Below are 16666 nucleotides of genomic sequence, written 5' to 3'. Positions count from 1 at the left end.
GTTCCACTGAACTTCACCACCATTGGAAGAGGTATTTTCACATACTGGTGGTTCACATACTGGATTAAATACATTGACCTGACCTTTATTCCTTGTTTTTGACTATCAGATGGTCAAACTGATGATCAAGCAGATTATTGATGTTGTCTTTAAACATACTTCACCTCAGATTGAAGTCATAATCCTGTTTCAAATACAAACCTACTGATTCCTACTTTTGCCTTAACTTAAAAAGCCTCCCCTTAAAACAGTCGGTTTGATTCCAAGTAATGGAAGAATTTGGATATGTAGTAGAAGTAGTACACCGACAAAAAATACCTCAGTGTCCTTTTGTCGCTGCTCATTTGCTGATCCACGCTGCACGGGGCTGGGGAGCTCACTTGTTGGTTACACCTATCTTGCACTCGTATATTAGTGAAGGAGAGGGAACCAGGAAATGTGTGCACAGAGTGGAGTTGAGCAATAGGGAGGGGTTACCATGCTGCCCTCACGCAGGTGATGAATTCTCTTAAAGGGACAGTGTGAGTTTGTCAGTCTGAGTTTTATCGTGCAGTTAAGATTAAAAGACAACATTGAACAACCACATGATGTTTTTAAATAACTTACAGCTCACAATAGTTGAAGCAAACATTGAAAAGCTTCATGTTTGGTTTCCTCTGAAATCTACAGTTTCATAGAGCTGTTTTGTATAACTGAAAAAAGTTTTCTTGTGCTTTAAAGGAGAAGACAACACAGACAGTGTACAAACAAACAACAACATACAGATTCATAAAAGACTTAATGCTGCAATAGAGAGGTTAGACTTTGGAGAATTCATACAAAAGTACAATAAAATAGTACGCAGAAGTTTAAATTTGTGTTTCATCTGTGTATGTTTTACCAAGTGTTGTAGTCAAGACCACACGAACTGAGACCAACACATACCTGAAATCAGAGTGCTCAGAGACCGAGACAAGACCAAGACCATAAATATAAATAAAACAATCATCATCTTGCAGGGGGGGTGTCACTCACTTAAACTGTAACACCCAGAAGGTTTCAGCAGTAACCGGGGGATATAAATCAAATCATGAATTGAAGTTTATTTAATTCTTTTAGAAAGGGGCGTTTACCTTCTTATCACAGTAATGACGTGGATAAATAGCCCATCAGTGGTAGTCTTGATTGGTAATGCTTTAAAATCCGAGACCGAGATGAGGCCGAGTAAAAATGCTTTAGATTACGAGACGAGGCCGAGACCTTTAAAAGATCCAGACTGATTTTGAGTACTGCAACTCTACAGTTTACCCACCTTCACTTCTTTATCAGGCACAAGTAAGTAGGCTCAGGACTGGTGAAATCAAAGTTTGTAGTTATGTTTCAACAGTGAATAAAATATACAAAGCATTCATTATCAGGTATGTTCATATTCTGATTGAGGCTGGTTAAGTGTCCCTTCTCATGTTAGCGGTTACACTAATGTGGGAAGGCAGCTTGAGGTGAGCACCTGCAATACAGGGCTGTCAAAATCTGAGAAACCACAGGGAGGCGTCAGAGTGCCACTGAACTTCACCACCTTAAGGAAATGTGTCGATACACCTTTTAGAAATGTGAACTTTGAATAAATGGTTTATATGAAATAGTAATAAGTCAGGACCTCACTAACTAAATGATGCAACAGTGAATACAAATATCTCAACTAGAGACGTTTGGATTTTTGACTGATATACTCTGCAGTCATTATCAGGTTATTTTTTCAGTCTGGCTGAGGCTCGTTAGTGGAAACTGCAAAAAGGCCGTTCTTTTTTTAAGTACAATAGAGCGACACCTAAACAGTCAAATAAGGAGAATGGTATTGGCTGAAACAGTGGATACTTTTATGAATGAGATACATTTCTAATGTGCAGCTATAAGTCCATTCTTTTAGAAGACTAACATCCCACCAATAAACGATCAATTGTTTCGATCCATTCAGTAAAAGTCTTTAAAACAAGACATCTTCTATCATTTTACTCTCCACTGAAAGTCTGTTTCAAAAGATAGGTCTTACATTGTTTTAAATTGTATAATTCATAGACTTTGTTACTTTGATTTTCAGATGCGGTGTCTTCCACATATCAGGAGCAAAAAAAGGTATTCTTCAACACTTTTTTTGTCTGATAATATTTCCTGTGGCCTTCAGCCTCTGTGCTTTCTAATTAGTATTGTGTTATGATGGTTCATCAAGAGGCTTAAAACCCGCCTCAGCTCCAGCTCTCAGTCTAGAAAGTTAGACTGAGACAGGATTTCCAGCATGGTGGCTGCTGCTGATGAGCCTCAGGAGCCCCTGCTGTAACAGATGGGTGACATCACTCAGGCTTCATCCATTAATATTTACAGTTTATGTTTCATACACATAATCCTCCTACAGTTAAATAAAAAGCTAATTAGTTATCTTATCTTTTAATAGTTTTACCGGTCAGTTTTAAAAGAGAAAATGACTTTCAGATGATTGTTTCTTAATTCTTGGCTTGCTGATGAGCTTTATGTCTGACATGTTTTTTTGTTGTTGCCTCCCTTCGTAAACAGCCAGTGACTACACCATGTATCCGTTCTCAACCCAAAATGGAAAAGACTTCCAGAATCTTCTCTCGGTCTATCTGGATGCAGCTTTCTTCCCGTGTTTACGAGAGCAGGATTTCTGGTGAGTGGTGACTGCTGCTTCTCATATTTGTTTCATATTTGTATTTATTTGACAAGATTTTGTCTTTATAGTCAGCTGTTAACTCTGTTAGTTGGACTGTTTGTCCTGAGGCTGGCTTCACACTAGGGGAGTTTAGGCCTGATTTTGGGCCTTTTATTTGTCCAAATAATCCTCAAGTGTGTGGTGTCAATACGATTATTTTACAGCTCCTGATCGAGTCAGAGCCTCCCCGATCTGGAATCCTAAATACAAAAACATGTTTGTTATTTACCATTCCAGATCGGGCTGCCTCCGACTGAATACCTGCAGTAGCCAAAAAGAGAGCGAAGAGAGCATCACTTTTACAGCTCACAAACATGCCAGTGAACACAAACATAACTGTGCCCTGAGCCAAGAGGAATATAGAAAAAGAAGCACTGAGTAACAACATGAGTGGCTTTTTAATGTCTCGACTGTCTTCCATATTTGTTTTTCTTCTGAAGTCACGTTTGATCACACGAGTTTCTGTGAGATCTCGTGTCTGTGGGATCACCACTGTGAACTCGTTTCTACAAACTGCAGGTGTGTGGTCTCACAGTCGGGTCAAATCGTCTAGTGTGTGCAGTCGGAGGATTATAATGTTTAGAATCATTTAGCTGTCCTCATGTCTTTGGTCTCCCACCTTTTTTAAATAGGTTAAGATCTGAATATTGTCGAGTGTGTAGCCAGCCTAAAAGAGTCCAAGACCTTTCTGATATCACTTGTTTGAAACAGTCGCTGATGAAATCTGCTCTTCACTAGTTCATTTCTGTTTGTGTTGATTTTGCAGGCAGGAGGGCTGGAGGCTGGAGAATGAAAACCCAACAGATCCCAACTCCCCTCTGGTCTTTAAAGGAGTGGTGTTCAATGAAATGAAAGGGGCTTTTGTAAGTCTACACTTTCTGAATCATAGTTTTATATGTAGATACAATATAGTGAAGTTTAAGTGTTCTTTTAAGGAGCTTCAGATATCTTATATTTCATGTTACCTAAAAGCACCTCATGGATTAAGTTTGAGAGTGAAGTGGTTCGTGGTAACTCCAAGTGTTTTTTTTCTTGCTTTTATATTTATACTCACTTTAAATATGTTATGACATCATGGAACAAAGTTAAAATTATGCCTGCTCACGGTTTAGTAGTTGACAAAAAAACAAAACAACTCAGGCCCTGCTGTGTCCACCTAGCGTTTTTTTTTTTCAGGCAGAAAAGAGCTGGCTCTGCGCTGAGAATAAAAGCGCTGCACGTCCGTCCTGTCTCTATGACAACAGTCTGTTGACAACAGCTCCTGTATGACCGACACTGTTCCGTTGCTTTTCTCTGTTTGATTTTTATCTGTCACTTTGAGCATCAAACGGAGGATGCTTGACCTCCAAATTTTTCCTGGATGATGAGCTCAATAATAATGACATCCCCGTTCTCACGGCTCCGATCAGACACAGAGCAAGGACCCAACTGATGTACTTTATGATTGGCTGGTTGAAAGAAAAGCGCCGGTGACGTCAACAGCGGCCTCATAAAAAGTTTAAAGACATTTAGTTTGAAGCGCTCGGAGTGGCCGCACAAATTAGGCAGAGCGCTCGGAAGAAAGGCGCTGGACGCTGCGCTTTGCTGCTGCTGCAAACGCTCTCTCCTCATTGGGAACAATAGAACAAAGACACTCAGAAAAAGCTAACAAAATCTATAAAATGCTCGGCGGACATGGGGCCTAATGCAACAGCAGTGAAACAAGTTCCAGATATGAGATGAACAGGTGACGTCAGATAAATGGTTTTGAAATAAGAGTGTGTCAGTGACTGTTTAACGTTTGATTGTGTGTTTTTTATTTTAGTCCGACAACGAGCGCGTGTACGCCCAGCACCTCCAGAACAAGCTGTATCCAGACCACACGTACTCTGTGGTGTCAGGAGGAGAGCCTCTAGCCATCCCTGACCTTACCTGGGAACAGCTCAAGCAGTTCCACGCCACGCATTACCACCCCAGCAACGCCAGGTACATGGACACACACACGTGTACACTGTGAGCCTAGAAGGGACAGGAAACTGTAAAGTGCTGTGAAGAAATGAGATGAGAGCAGGTGTTAGCCAGCAGAATCCTTTCTTTGTTACATTTAATAATCTCCTGCAGCAGAACGATGCAGGCTCACATTGACACAGTAGATATGAAACACAGGAAACTTTAATAATTTGATGGTAACTGATGCTAGTTTGTCTTTTTCATGCTTTATCGATCTTATTTATTTCAGAATGATCATAATTCCTTCAAAATAATTTAACATGCAGGCTTTAAAATTGCTCAGAAAACACCCCTGAGAGTGTCCTCCATGTGCTCCTCAGGTTCTTCACGTATGGAGATTTGCCTTTGGAGCAGCATCTGAAGCAGATCGAAGAGGAAGCTCTGTCCAAGTTTGAACGCATCAACCCGAACACAGAGGTCCCCCCCCAGCCACACTGGAGCAGCCCTGTGAGTGTCATAATCCAGACCAGCATCTGTAACTTCTACTGATCAATAGATCTTAAAAACTACACCAACAATCTCAACAGCTGTTTATTATTGCACGCTTTTATATTAACACACTGAAATGCATTGATTAGTCGTTTTGATGTCGTCGTGAATCTCAATGGTTTCCCCAGAGAGAGGACCATGTGACCTGCAGCCCTGACGCTCTGGCTCCGGATCCGGCCCGGCAGAACACGCTGTGTGTGAGCTACCTGCTGGGAGAGTAAGACCGAAAATCATTTCTTTTTATTTTGCATTAAGATGGGAGAAGCCATAAAAAGAGCCTCCATCCTCCTCTTTATTCATTACATCTTGGTTGTCATGTCGACGGCTTTTTAAAGACTGAGAGCTTTACAGTACAGAAAGGATTCACTCAACAATTCTCTTCATTCAAAGTGAAGTTTTTAGCGAGTCCTATTGTTCAGAAATATTTAAAATCTCTTTGTTTTTTTCCCCGCGCAGCATCACTGACACATTTGAAGGATTCACCCTCAGCCTGCTGTCGTCTCTCATGATCTCTGGACCCAACTCTCCCTTCTACAAAGCTCTCATCGAACCCAATATAGGAACTGACTTCTCCTCTGTTGTAGGGTGAGTATGCAGGACGCAAAGTAACAAACTCTCACAAATAAAATGATCAGCAAGCTCAGAGGTTATTTAGAGCGACGGCTGGAGAAGCAGCGAGGACAGAAGTTTGGTTTAATGTGGAGGACTTCTCTGATCCAGAGGCTCAACGACGGTCCAGAACCATTTGATCTGTCAGTGCTGAGACAGCCGATGGAGACGACAGAGAGGGGCAGGAGAGGATGGGGATGATGCCCCCTGGAGGATTTGAATGTTATGGCTCTAATGTTTTAAAATAAACATCCTCATTTTGGCACGTTTGTAAATATTTTACAGCCAGCCGCTAAGATTTCAGTTATTGTCAATCCATGCAATTCTCTAAACACCAGATAAGCCAATAGAAGAATGTAATTGCAGTAGCTGGGTTCAACCTGTAGAGGGCCGTAGCTATGCATATTTCTAACACAAAATGTGGAATTTAAATTTAGATACTTTGTACTCTGGGGGTTTAGTTACTCTTTAAAGACGGGTTTTCATCTATATGATTTTGCTAAGCTACTTAGATGACAACTTTCTTTTAGAAATGTCTATTAAAAGATAATTTAACATTTTAGTATATTGCTGCTGAGCTGTGATGCTCTGCCTCATGTGCTGCAGACAGCGCTCAGAGTACTGCATTGTTCTGAAATGTTGTGTTCTGCAGATATGACGGCAGCACCAAAGAGGCGTCGTTCAGTATAGGACTGCAGGGAATGGCCGAGGAGGACACCGAGAGAGTGAAGCAAATCATCAGCCAAACCATCAACGACATCATCGAGTAAGTCCCACGCTCCCTTTTGTATTTAAGACTTTAATATATGTTTACAAACCTGCTCTCTCTAAGTGTCAGCTTGTTTTGATAAAGCCATAAACTGTAAGGTCTACTTGCACATGAAGGATGATGAGTTGCTTGGTTACATGAAATTGAAACGGCACATAAGATAAAATGAGTCCTCGTCATCATCGACAGGAGCGGCTTTGAGGAGGAAAGAATCGACGCTCTCCTGCATAAGATCCAGATCCAGATGAAGCACCAGTCCACAAACTTCGGCCTGTCTCTGGCCTCGGTGAGTTCACAAACACAAGGACACTGCATGTATTTATAAACCTCTATGTGTGAGATATGTCAGGAAGAATGATGATGTTAGTTATGTTGTCTCTGCTGAAATCTTGTGTTTCTACCACTATATACTCTGTGTATTTCTATACAAATACAGAATGTTTTAAACATGTCTAAACGTATGAGATGAGCCTGTTTTCACAGCAGTTTATTTGCTGATTTCTTCCTTTTTTTGATGAGTTGCAGTAAACTCAATAATCACAGAGAGTATAATATTTAAAGGGATTACACATGTGTATGAGAAGTAAAGTTTTAATCACTATACATCAATGTAAGAGTCAAACAGGACACTTAGATTAGCTTTATTTTGTCAGTAATGTTATAATCGCTTTGTGGATTCTGCTGCATGTTTCACATGTCGGTTTCATTATTCATGGCTGTATGTATATACATTTTTGTTTTTTCTAGTACATTGCGTCATCGTGGAACCACGACGGCGACCCGGTGGAGCTGCTGCAGATCAACGACAGCGTTGCCAAGTTCAAACAGACCCTGAAGGAAAACCCTCGCTTCCTCCAGGACAAAGTCAAACACTACTTTAAGGTGTGTGACACTGGGAAAGTACTTTTCTTCAAAACATCCAGAAATATGTGAAAAAAAGGTTTAAAAAAAATACAAGAATAAACCTTTTACAAGTCTCACTAATGTTCTCTGTAGGGGGAAATACTCGGTCTGCTCTTAAGGTCAACCTCAGCAGCCCTGGAGTGTTTTAAGATCATGACAAAAAAACATGAACTTTGAAGGTTTTCTGTATCATTTGTGTTTTTTCTCTTCCTCTTCAAATCCCCATTACCCCCCCTACAGGAGAACACACACAGACTGACCCTGTCCATGAGTCCGGATGAGGTCTACTTGGAGAAACAGGCCAAAGCCGAGGAGGAGAAGCTCCAGAAAAAGATCCATGCTCTGTCAGACAGCGACAAAAAAGACATCTATGAAAAAGGTACAAATGATTGAAACTGCTCCACGGAGGAAATCTGTGTTTCTCTGCTTCTGTTAAAACACTTTCTGAGCTTGACTCTGTGAAATCACACAGAATTGTCTGAAGCAAACAGGCTTTTATTGGCTGCTTGATTGATTTGATTGAAGCCCCAAAAAATCCAATAAACCATCAGATTAACACAATAACTGGGAAAAAAACATCAAGCGCTGCAATGTGACTGTATACAGAATATATTCATGTTGACCTGTTCTAGATAGATTTAGTCATATAGTGTTACAATGCTGCATGTTCAAACTAAACATAGGCAGAGTTATAGAGCATGAGGTAAACATATGTTGGAGTAATCCCAGGATGAGTCAGCAGAGGGCGCTAAACGGCTTGAGGTGTTTTTTATTGACACCAGTATCAGATAAATAAGATGTTTTTTGAGCTGCAAATCATTCAAAGCTGCTCTATAAGTTTTCAAAGACAGACAAAAGTGTTACTGAATTGAGTGTCATTTGCCAGTTTTAGTCCGAGGGGGTGAGGAGTTGCCTTAAATATTAAAAACCGTCTTTGAGGGGACTTGTTAGAAACATTAAAGTACAGAGATTTACTGATGGAAAACCATAAAAGAACATTTCACCTGCATTCACTTTTCTGTTTATGACCCAACCAGTAAAACTTGTTGAAACATTTCAGAAGGATTTGATTGAGGCACTTCTGATTTAACTGTCTGTTTCATATTCATGTTCTTCTTCTTCTTCTTGGGAAAAGGTCTGGAGCTGCTGGCTGCTCAGAGCAAAACGCAGGACGCCTCCTGTTTGCCGGCGCTGAAAGTGTCTGACATTGAGCCCACGATCCCTGTTACTCCTGTTCAGATCAGCACAGCAGGTACGGCCCAGTGTCCGCTCTACACAAGTTTATAAAACATTATACACAACAAGGAAGAATCATCTCAGAGTGTTGTGGTTAAAACCCCTTAAAATGTTTCCTCTCCTTGTCTCCTTCAGTCGGTGTACCGGTGCAGTACTGTGAGCAGCCCACCAACGGGCTAGTTTACTTCAGAGCCATGTGCAGTCTCAACACACTGCCGGAGGACCTCAGGCTCTATGTCCCGCTCTTCTGCAGCGTTGTCACCAAGTAAGTTCACCTGACAGTCGATTGGACCAGAGCAAGATTTCAAAATGTGTCACCTGGTATATGAAAAGTTTGAAGATATTATGCTTTATTGATCTTTTCTGTATTTGTGTAAGGTTTGGACAGGTGGTGTTTGAAAGCATTTTAAAGATTGCATGTGTGTCTGTTTGTTAAATCAGGATGGGCTGTGGAGGTCTGGACTACAGACAACAGTCCCAGCAGATGGAGCTGAGGACTGGGGGCATGTCTGTCTCCACCCAGGTCGTCCCTGACTCCACCCAGCTGGACATGTACGAGCAGGTCAGTACCAGCTTACTGTGTTTGAAAAGTCTTACAAATATATGGATAGAAGTAATGTTTGGACAGAGACATTTCTGGACAAGAATACTTTAGATGATGTAGGGAGTGAGTCTGAGCCTGAAGGCAAAGCTCTCCATTTACCGGTCACCTATGATCATGAGCTATGGGTAGTGACCGAAATAATAAGATGGCGGATACAAGCGGCTGAAATGAGTTTCCTCCAGAGGTCGGCTGGGCTCAGTCTTAGAGAGAGGGCGAGGAGCTCAGACATTCTGGTAGAGTTCAGAGTAGAGCCGTTTCTCCCTCAAATCTAAAGGAGCCAGTCGAGGTGGTTCGGCCATCTGATTAGGATGCCACCTGGACGCCTCCCTTTGAGGTCTTCTGAGCACGCCCCAACTGGGAGGAGACCCCGGGGTAGACCCAGAGTTTACTGGAGGGATTACTGTGTATATCCCCACTGGCCTGGGAACACGTCAGAATCCCTCAGGAGGAACTGGGGAGAGAGAAGTCTGGGTTGAATTACTACTGCTGCCACAGAGACCTGACCTTTGATAAGTGGAAGAAAATGGATGAATGGAGTAATGAAGTATGCTGCTCCATGTCAGGTTCCTTCATATATGACATCACATGTAATTTAGTAACTTTATTCTATATTAATTAAATGTTTGTTCTTTATTATGATGATTCTTGTGCATTGTGGAAACCCATCTTCTTTCTGCTGCGTCGTCTTCAAAAATCAAATGTCTCCTCAAAGCTGCAGAAATTGAAACTGAGTGATCGTGTGTTACATAAACAGAGGTTGTGATTTATCTTGGTTCAGTGTTTAACTGCTGCTGGTTACATTACATCGGTATAAAACAGGTAATCAAAGAAGAGTCTTGTCTCTGTGTTCTCTGTTCCAGGGTGTCCTCCTGTCCTCCTCCTGCCTGGAGAGAAACCTTCCTCACATGTTTCATCTGTGGAGCGACATATTCAACAAGTACGTCCTCCATCACTTCTTATAAACTGAGAGAAAATGTGTCCTGAAATTCGAGGAGGCTGAGAAGACAGCTCGATATTTATCTTTTTTTTTTTTTTTTTCCCACTACAGCCCCCACTTTGACGAGGTGGAGCGCCTGAGAGTGCTGGTGATGATGTCAGCACAGGAGTTAGCCAATGGGATCTCCTACTCGGGCCACATGTACGCCATGACACGTGCAGGCCGTCACCTGACTCCAGCAGGAGACCTCAATGAGACGCTTGGTGGGATGGAACAGGTATGCACCTGGAGTGTTGATCCTAAAAAACTAAAATGATAGTGTCTGACTCCTGCACGTCAGCTTTAAGAAGTGTTGTCATAGTGATTTAAAGCTTGAAGTAAATTACGCAGACACAGATTCAAGACATACAGTATAGCATGATTTTTATCTGACAAGCAGAGACAATTTCATTTGTTCCTACTTTGTGCAAGAGGTTTTTTGTTTTTCCATTCTCTCGCTTCATATTTTATCCATCTTTTATCAATGATTACTTCAGGTGAAGTTTATGAAGAGGGTCACTGAGTTGTCCGACCTCAGCCAAGTTATCCGAACGCTCGTCAGGATCAAGAAGCATCTTCTCAACCCGGACAACATGAGGTGAGATGTTACACCTGAGGAGAGGTTTTCTTTTAAAAGGTTTTGTTTTGGGGCTTTTTGGGCCTTTATTTTAGAGACAGGACAGTGGACAGAGTCAGAAATCAGAGAGAGAGAGAGAGAGTGGGGAAAGCAGGAAATGAGCCACAGGTCGTCCGCTTGGAGGACTACAGCCTCCACACATGGGGCGTCCACTAACCACTAGGCTATGGTCGCCTCCATGGTGATAGATTTTTGAATGATGAAGAGATAGTGACAGTATTCTGCAGTTAATGTTATTTTAATTACTGCAACATGGTTTCAATATAAAGGGTCTGTTTGTAACATGCTCGTCAATGTAAATGTTTGTCTCTTACAGGTGTGCGATCAACACTACTCCACAGAAAATGTCGGACACGGCAGCACAGCTGGAGAGCTTCATGAAGGACGTGGCTGACAACAGAAAGGAGCGCAAACCGGTCAGAAGTAACATTATTGAGGTAAACTATCAACAAACAAATCAAAACATGAAAGCAGGCAGAATAATTCTTAAAATTAGATTTTAATATTCTCTTGATTTTTTTTTCTAAAGAGGCCTCTCGACCCATCGGATGTCTCGGGGCTGAGCCGGAAACTCATCTCTGTAAGTTTTCAGGAACATCTTACATTTCTGTGTTTGTTTGCTCGCTATGTCAGTGGTTCTCAACTGGTGGGTAGGGGCCCATAAGTGGGTCACAGAGCTGTTTTCAGTGGGTCGTGACTGAGTTCCTATGGGAAAAAAATGATGGTGTCAAAAAGTCTGTAAAGTTCTATGTTCTGTATCTTTGTTCTGTCACATCTTTTGAAACATCTTTCATTGAAAATAAACCTGATAGGTTGAACAATATCAGAAACTCTGGTCGCAGGAGGAGATGGTGGTGAGTCCTAAAGCTAAACCCATTAAGAACCACTCCTCTAAATATATCCCTGCCATAGTGAGTTCACATTATATTAAAGGCAGAACCGTCTCTGCAGATTAAAGAAGATAAAATAATGGAAAAGATGAAGAAAAGGCCGTCTTATAGAAACGCAAAAATACAGATTTTAAATTCAAAAATCTTTGAAGAAGCAAAATAACACCAACACAAAACAGTTGAACCTTTGATTTCAATAGTTGTGAGATCACCTGTAATTTTATTTTGTCCTTTATTATGAGACATTCCTTCAAAATAAAGTCCTGTGCATGCATGAGATTATAAATATAACGCTTATTTGTTTTTTTTTAATACCTGAGTACAATATTCCACCAGTACCGCTCAGCTCTCTTTTAACCATAGTTTACATCTTATTGTATAATATAACTGTTTTGTTTGTATATATACTGGTGGGTTTAGTATTTGTATATGTTCTATATTTAACTACTTCTCTACAGGTGTGCTCCGACAGGTTTTTGTTGTACTTGTACAGTGACAGTAAAGATCATCTTCTATGATTTCAGGAGCAAAACTTCCAGCCGTGTCAGATGAAAACGTTCTTCCAGCTTCCCTTCCCTGTTCACTTTATCAGCGAGAGTATTCGTACGGTACCCTTCTCCCACCACGACTACGCCAGGTAACCACACCTGTACCTGGCAGGGATGAGTGACAGCACTTCCTTTAAAAGTCTGATTTACACGGACAGTTCTTTGTCTTTCTACTTTTTTCTACGTGTAACTTTTAGTTCATCTAAAGTGTAATAAAAACTTTTTGTTTCCTTTTTTCTCTTAAAGTTTGTGCATCTTGGCGAGGATGATGACGGCTAAGTTTCTGCATGGAGAAATCAGGGAGAAGGGAGGAGCCTACGGGGGCGGGGCCAGGATGGGAGGAGGTCTTTTCTCTTTTTACTCGTACAGGTGCGAGGCCGCGACACCACACTCAACAAAGTTTTAAAAAACATTATGGAAATTGTAGTGACTTGGAAATACAATAACAGTTCATTTTGTTGCCTTGGCTGAAACAAGTTTAATATTTTATATACACTCAGGCTTTCTCGAACCTTAGAAAACGATGTGCATTTTGGTTAATAGGTGTATTTAATGGAATATAATACATACAAAATCTCCGTACTTATGAAGGAGTAGAGGTAGATTCTATTGAAGGGGGCAGGCTGGGTTGTCTTCAAGATATGAATTTTGTTAAAGGTGACATATCCTCCTCGTCTTCAACCAGTTTAAATAAGTCTCAGAGCTCCTCAAAACATGTGTGTGAAGTTTCTTGTTCTAAATCCACTCTGATCCTGTATTTGATCATGTCTATAAACCCCTCTATTTCAGCCCTGCTCAGAACAGGCTGTTTCTGTGCCTGTACCTTTAAATATGTAAATGAGCTGTGTTTGACCACGCCCCCTCTCTGGAAGTGCTCGGGTGTCTCAGGCTTTCTCGCTACCTGCTCTATTGTTTACGGTGAGAAGGCAGACTCAGAGGGCAGAACAAACACCTAGCTGTGGGAGTGTCACCCACCTGGGGGAGGGGCTACTGCCCTTTGTGATGTCATGAAGGGAAAATCTCTAAACGGCCTGTTTGAGCACACATTTTCTGAAAGGTGTAGCAGGCAGAAGACGGAGAGGATGGACTTTTCTCATCATTGGGGGGTTTGTAGACGGACTAGAGACACATAGAAACATGGTGAAGAGGATTTAACAGAATATGTGACCTTTAAAATGTATTTTAAATCAAGTTTTGGAGAGAGAAGCGAAAGAACCAAAGTTGCAGCAGCACTTATTTTGTTCTAATCTAATGAAATTTGAATTGAATTCCTGAAAGAGATTTGTTGCCATATTCTCAAATGTGACCTCTTCTTCCTCCCTTTGTCCAAAATGCAAAATGTTTATATTCCAAGAATATTCAGGCGATCTGTCTGGAAAAAAAGAGACACAGAAGACTGAACAATTTACTAAGGGAAGCCATCATGGGGCGTTTTTGGAAGCTGTAATAAAATATTCCAAATGATTTCTACGTTTAAAAAGAATCTTCTTTGAGTTGAACAGTGTGTCGTTGATTTTGTATTTCTTTCTCTTGCTTCTCTAAGGGATCCAAACTCGGTGCAGACCTTGTCTGCGTTTCGTCGAGGTGTGGACTGGGCGAAGTCGGGACAGTTCACCCAGCAGGACATCGATGAAGCTAAACTGTCAGTGTTCTCAGCTGTAGACTCGCCTGTGGCCCCCGCGGACAAAGGTGAGGAACGACTGAGTGATCCCTCCAGCTGCTGTCAGGATGCCTCACCTGATCCTCCTCCAATCAGATCTCTGGAGCTTTAACATCTCAGTACATCACTGACAACTTCAACATTAGAAGTCTTTAATGGAGGTTAAAAGCTTTTAAAGGATTAATGAATAAAATGATGAGTAAAAAGTTGAATTATAAGCAAGTTCAGATATGAAGAGATCTTCATTAGTTTTATTAACTTAGTCTCCGTCTCTGTTGTAAAGCCGTCACTGTCTCCACTTTATCTCTTAGCCGTCTGGTTTGTTCACTCTGTGTTTGTGTTGCAGGAATGGGTCGCTTCCTCAGCGGAGTCACCGATGAGATGAAGCAGAATCACAGAGAAAGACTTTTTGCTGTCACTCACCAAAGTCTGGTGGAAGTGGCTGAAAGGTACAAACTTTATGTCCCCTTACATAACTCAGAAATGAAGAGAAGGAGAAGCTAAAAGAAAAAACAGACTGACAAACTGTTCCCGTTTATTCCCACATCAAGTGTTAACTCGTGTCTTGTTTTCCCCCTCGCTGCAGATACCTCGGCGTCGGTCAGAGGACGTGTGGAGTTGCTATCTTGGGTCCAGAGAACGAGGCGATTAAAAAAGATCCCTCATGGATCGTGAAATAATCCAGTCTGTAGGTAACTTGTGATTTAAATACTCAACTGGACTTCTGGAGAATCACAGCTGCACGACTTCTTCTGTACTGAATGCTGAAAGTCTACGGTTAGGATTTTTTATTAAAGAGTCAAAAAGCTGAAGCGCACAATATCAAGAGGAGGACTGAGAGCTGCTGTCATGGTTCAGATACGTCTTCATTCTGTATATATTTAATGAAATATATGATCATGTTGGAATACACTATGTGAGTGAGCTCTTCTTTTTGGGATCATTGTTAAAGTATCATCAAGAGATATATCATTTATATAAACTTCAATCAGGTGTTTTTGTTTTTTTCTGCAGGATACAAATGACTTTCTTCCTCTGTGGTTTACTCTGGGAAACTCAGAGCAGAGGAAGAACATCAGAGCCATTCTGTCTAATTCAAACAACAAACTGAGTCATGTGCAAACACTCAGTCAGGTCATGTTGGTCTTTGTGGGGGCGCAGGTAGTCTAGTGGTTTTTGTGCACGCCCCATGTATGGAGGCTGTGGTCCTATTTTCCACAATTTTCACATTTTCATTGGTTCCTCAGTTAGGAAGTGATTGAACATGAATGATGATCTTAATATGTTTCCCTCAGTACGACCCTTATGAGGTAGAAGTAAACGAAAGCATATCAAGATCATAACTCATGTTCAGCAACTTCCTAACTCTCTATCAATGAGCTGTAATCAGGAGGGTAATGAGAACAAACTCTTAGATAATGACCTGTTAACTATAGACTATGGTCATGTAGATAAGGTACTAATAAGTGCTTCATAATGACCAATAAGCAGCCAGTATGCTACTAGTTAGCATGCTAACATGCTAGTTAATGTTGAATATTGTGACCTTAAATTGAAGTTTTAACAATTATTTTTCAAGTCTTTGAACACCACAGGTGAAATCAATTTCCCTCCATTTTATCGTGTTGGAGGCACAAATCAACAGATTTAAAACTCAGGGTGAATAAAACCAAAGAATTGCTGCAGGTCAACACATCTGGTGAGATGATTGAGTTTTTAAAATCAGACACTCTAACCTCAGTTCCCTTTTCTAAAATCCTAATTTACTGATAAATAAAACAGAGTCACACGTCTTTGCACACAATAAATGCTTTATTACTCTGACAGGACGGTCACATCTCACTGCCGGCACATGAAGGTAAAATGTTGCTCCACTTCCAAAACTACAGCAACAGCAGGACCCTACTCACAAACATCACTATAGAGATGTCACACACACACACACACACACACACACAGAAAGCCCAGAGTGGATAGAAACAACAAAGGCAATAATAATTTAAGGGATTTTTTAACATGGATATCATTAAAAAATAGTCACCATTGTAGGCTCAAGGGTCACCGAAATATTTCATCACACATAAAGTAAATCATGCTTAATGCTTTTATATTATGTGTGCTGTGAGTTTGATGGCACTACAACATGTTATAGTATAGTTATTACATATTTTATTACATATTTAATGATAAAAAAATCACTACAATTACATGAAAGCCCTTTATCCAAAGCAACGTGATGTAGTTTATAGAGCAGGAGGACATTTATTCATAATGGGTTTTTCTTTTACCCTACACCTTACAAAATAGATTTTATTGAACATTGGATTATTTATAGGCTATTGAAAAATCCTCAATTTGTTTTTAAAGTATTTTTTTCCAATCTGAGAAATGTAGTATGAAAAACGTGAGATCACATATGTGTAAAATGATTTTCATGACACTACACCTCTCCTGGGTGAAGTTATTGAATATTTCTGTATCATATTTTTTCAGTATTGCAATTTGCAGACGGTCCCTGCGCATTCGAGCACCAGCCGGCTCGGCTTAGAGGCCAATGCAAGTTCCCCAGCGCGGAGGACGACTCGTTTTGAGGAAAATACGAATGTAGCTCGCAGTCTATCTTGTTGTGATTGCAGAGAGGTGTCGGTTTTG

The 16666-nt window shown here is 40.9% G+C and overlaps 1 protein-coding gene across 1 annotated transcript; it reads left to right on the top strand.

Annotated features, from left to right (window-relative positions):
• The first annotated feature begins 2549 nt into the window (after positions 1-2549).
• LOC136178878 (presequence protease, mitochondrial-like) lies at positions 2550-14694 on the top strand. The gene is made up of 23 exons (XM_065953306.1): positions 2550-2662; positions 3471-3567; positions 4509-4669; positions 5014-5140; positions 5311-5399; positions 5639-5767; positions 6444-6557; positions 6750-6846; positions 7308-7442; positions 7704-7842; positions 8599-8715; positions 8835-8964; positions 9141-9261; positions 10164-10240; positions 10352-10517; positions 10777-10877; positions 11233-11353; positions 11446-11496; positions 12331-12443; positions 12601-12723; positions 13898-14043; positions 14361-14463; positions 14601-14694. The coding sequence occupies exons 1-23, from the start codon at positions 2562-2564 to the stop codon at positions 14692-14694; spliced, it is 2652 nt and encodes an 883-aa protein (XP_065809378.1). The 5' UTR covers positions 2550-2561.
• Positions 14695-16666: the final 1972 nt, after the last annotated feature.

Source organism: Labrus bergylta, chromosome 4, assembly GCF_963930695.1.
Source record: "Labrus bergylta chromosome 4, fLabBer1.1, whole genome shotgun sequence".
Classification (NCBI taxonomy): domain Eukaryota; kingdom Metazoa; phylum Chordata; class Actinopteri; order Labriformes; family Labridae; genus Labrus; species Labrus bergylta.
This window is presented reverse-complemented; position numbering and strand designations above follow the sequence as displayed.

What these genes read in the sequence shown, in the direction of transcription:
- LOC136178878 (XM_065953306.1), top strand. Translation starts at nt 2,562, where the DNA reads ATGTATCCGTTCTCAACCCAAAATGGAAAAGACTTCCAGAATCTTCTC. An exon ending in GTGAGCTACCTGCTGGGAGA is followed by an intron (nt 5,400 to 5,638) that starts GTAAGACCGAAA and finishes TTCCCCGCGCAG; the next exon opens with CATCACTGACACATTTGAAG. An exon ending in TTCTCTTTTTACTCGTACAG is followed by an intron (nt 12,724 to 13,897) that starts GTGCGAGGCCGC and finishes TGCTTCTCTAAG; the next exon opens with GGATCCAAACTCGGTGCAGA.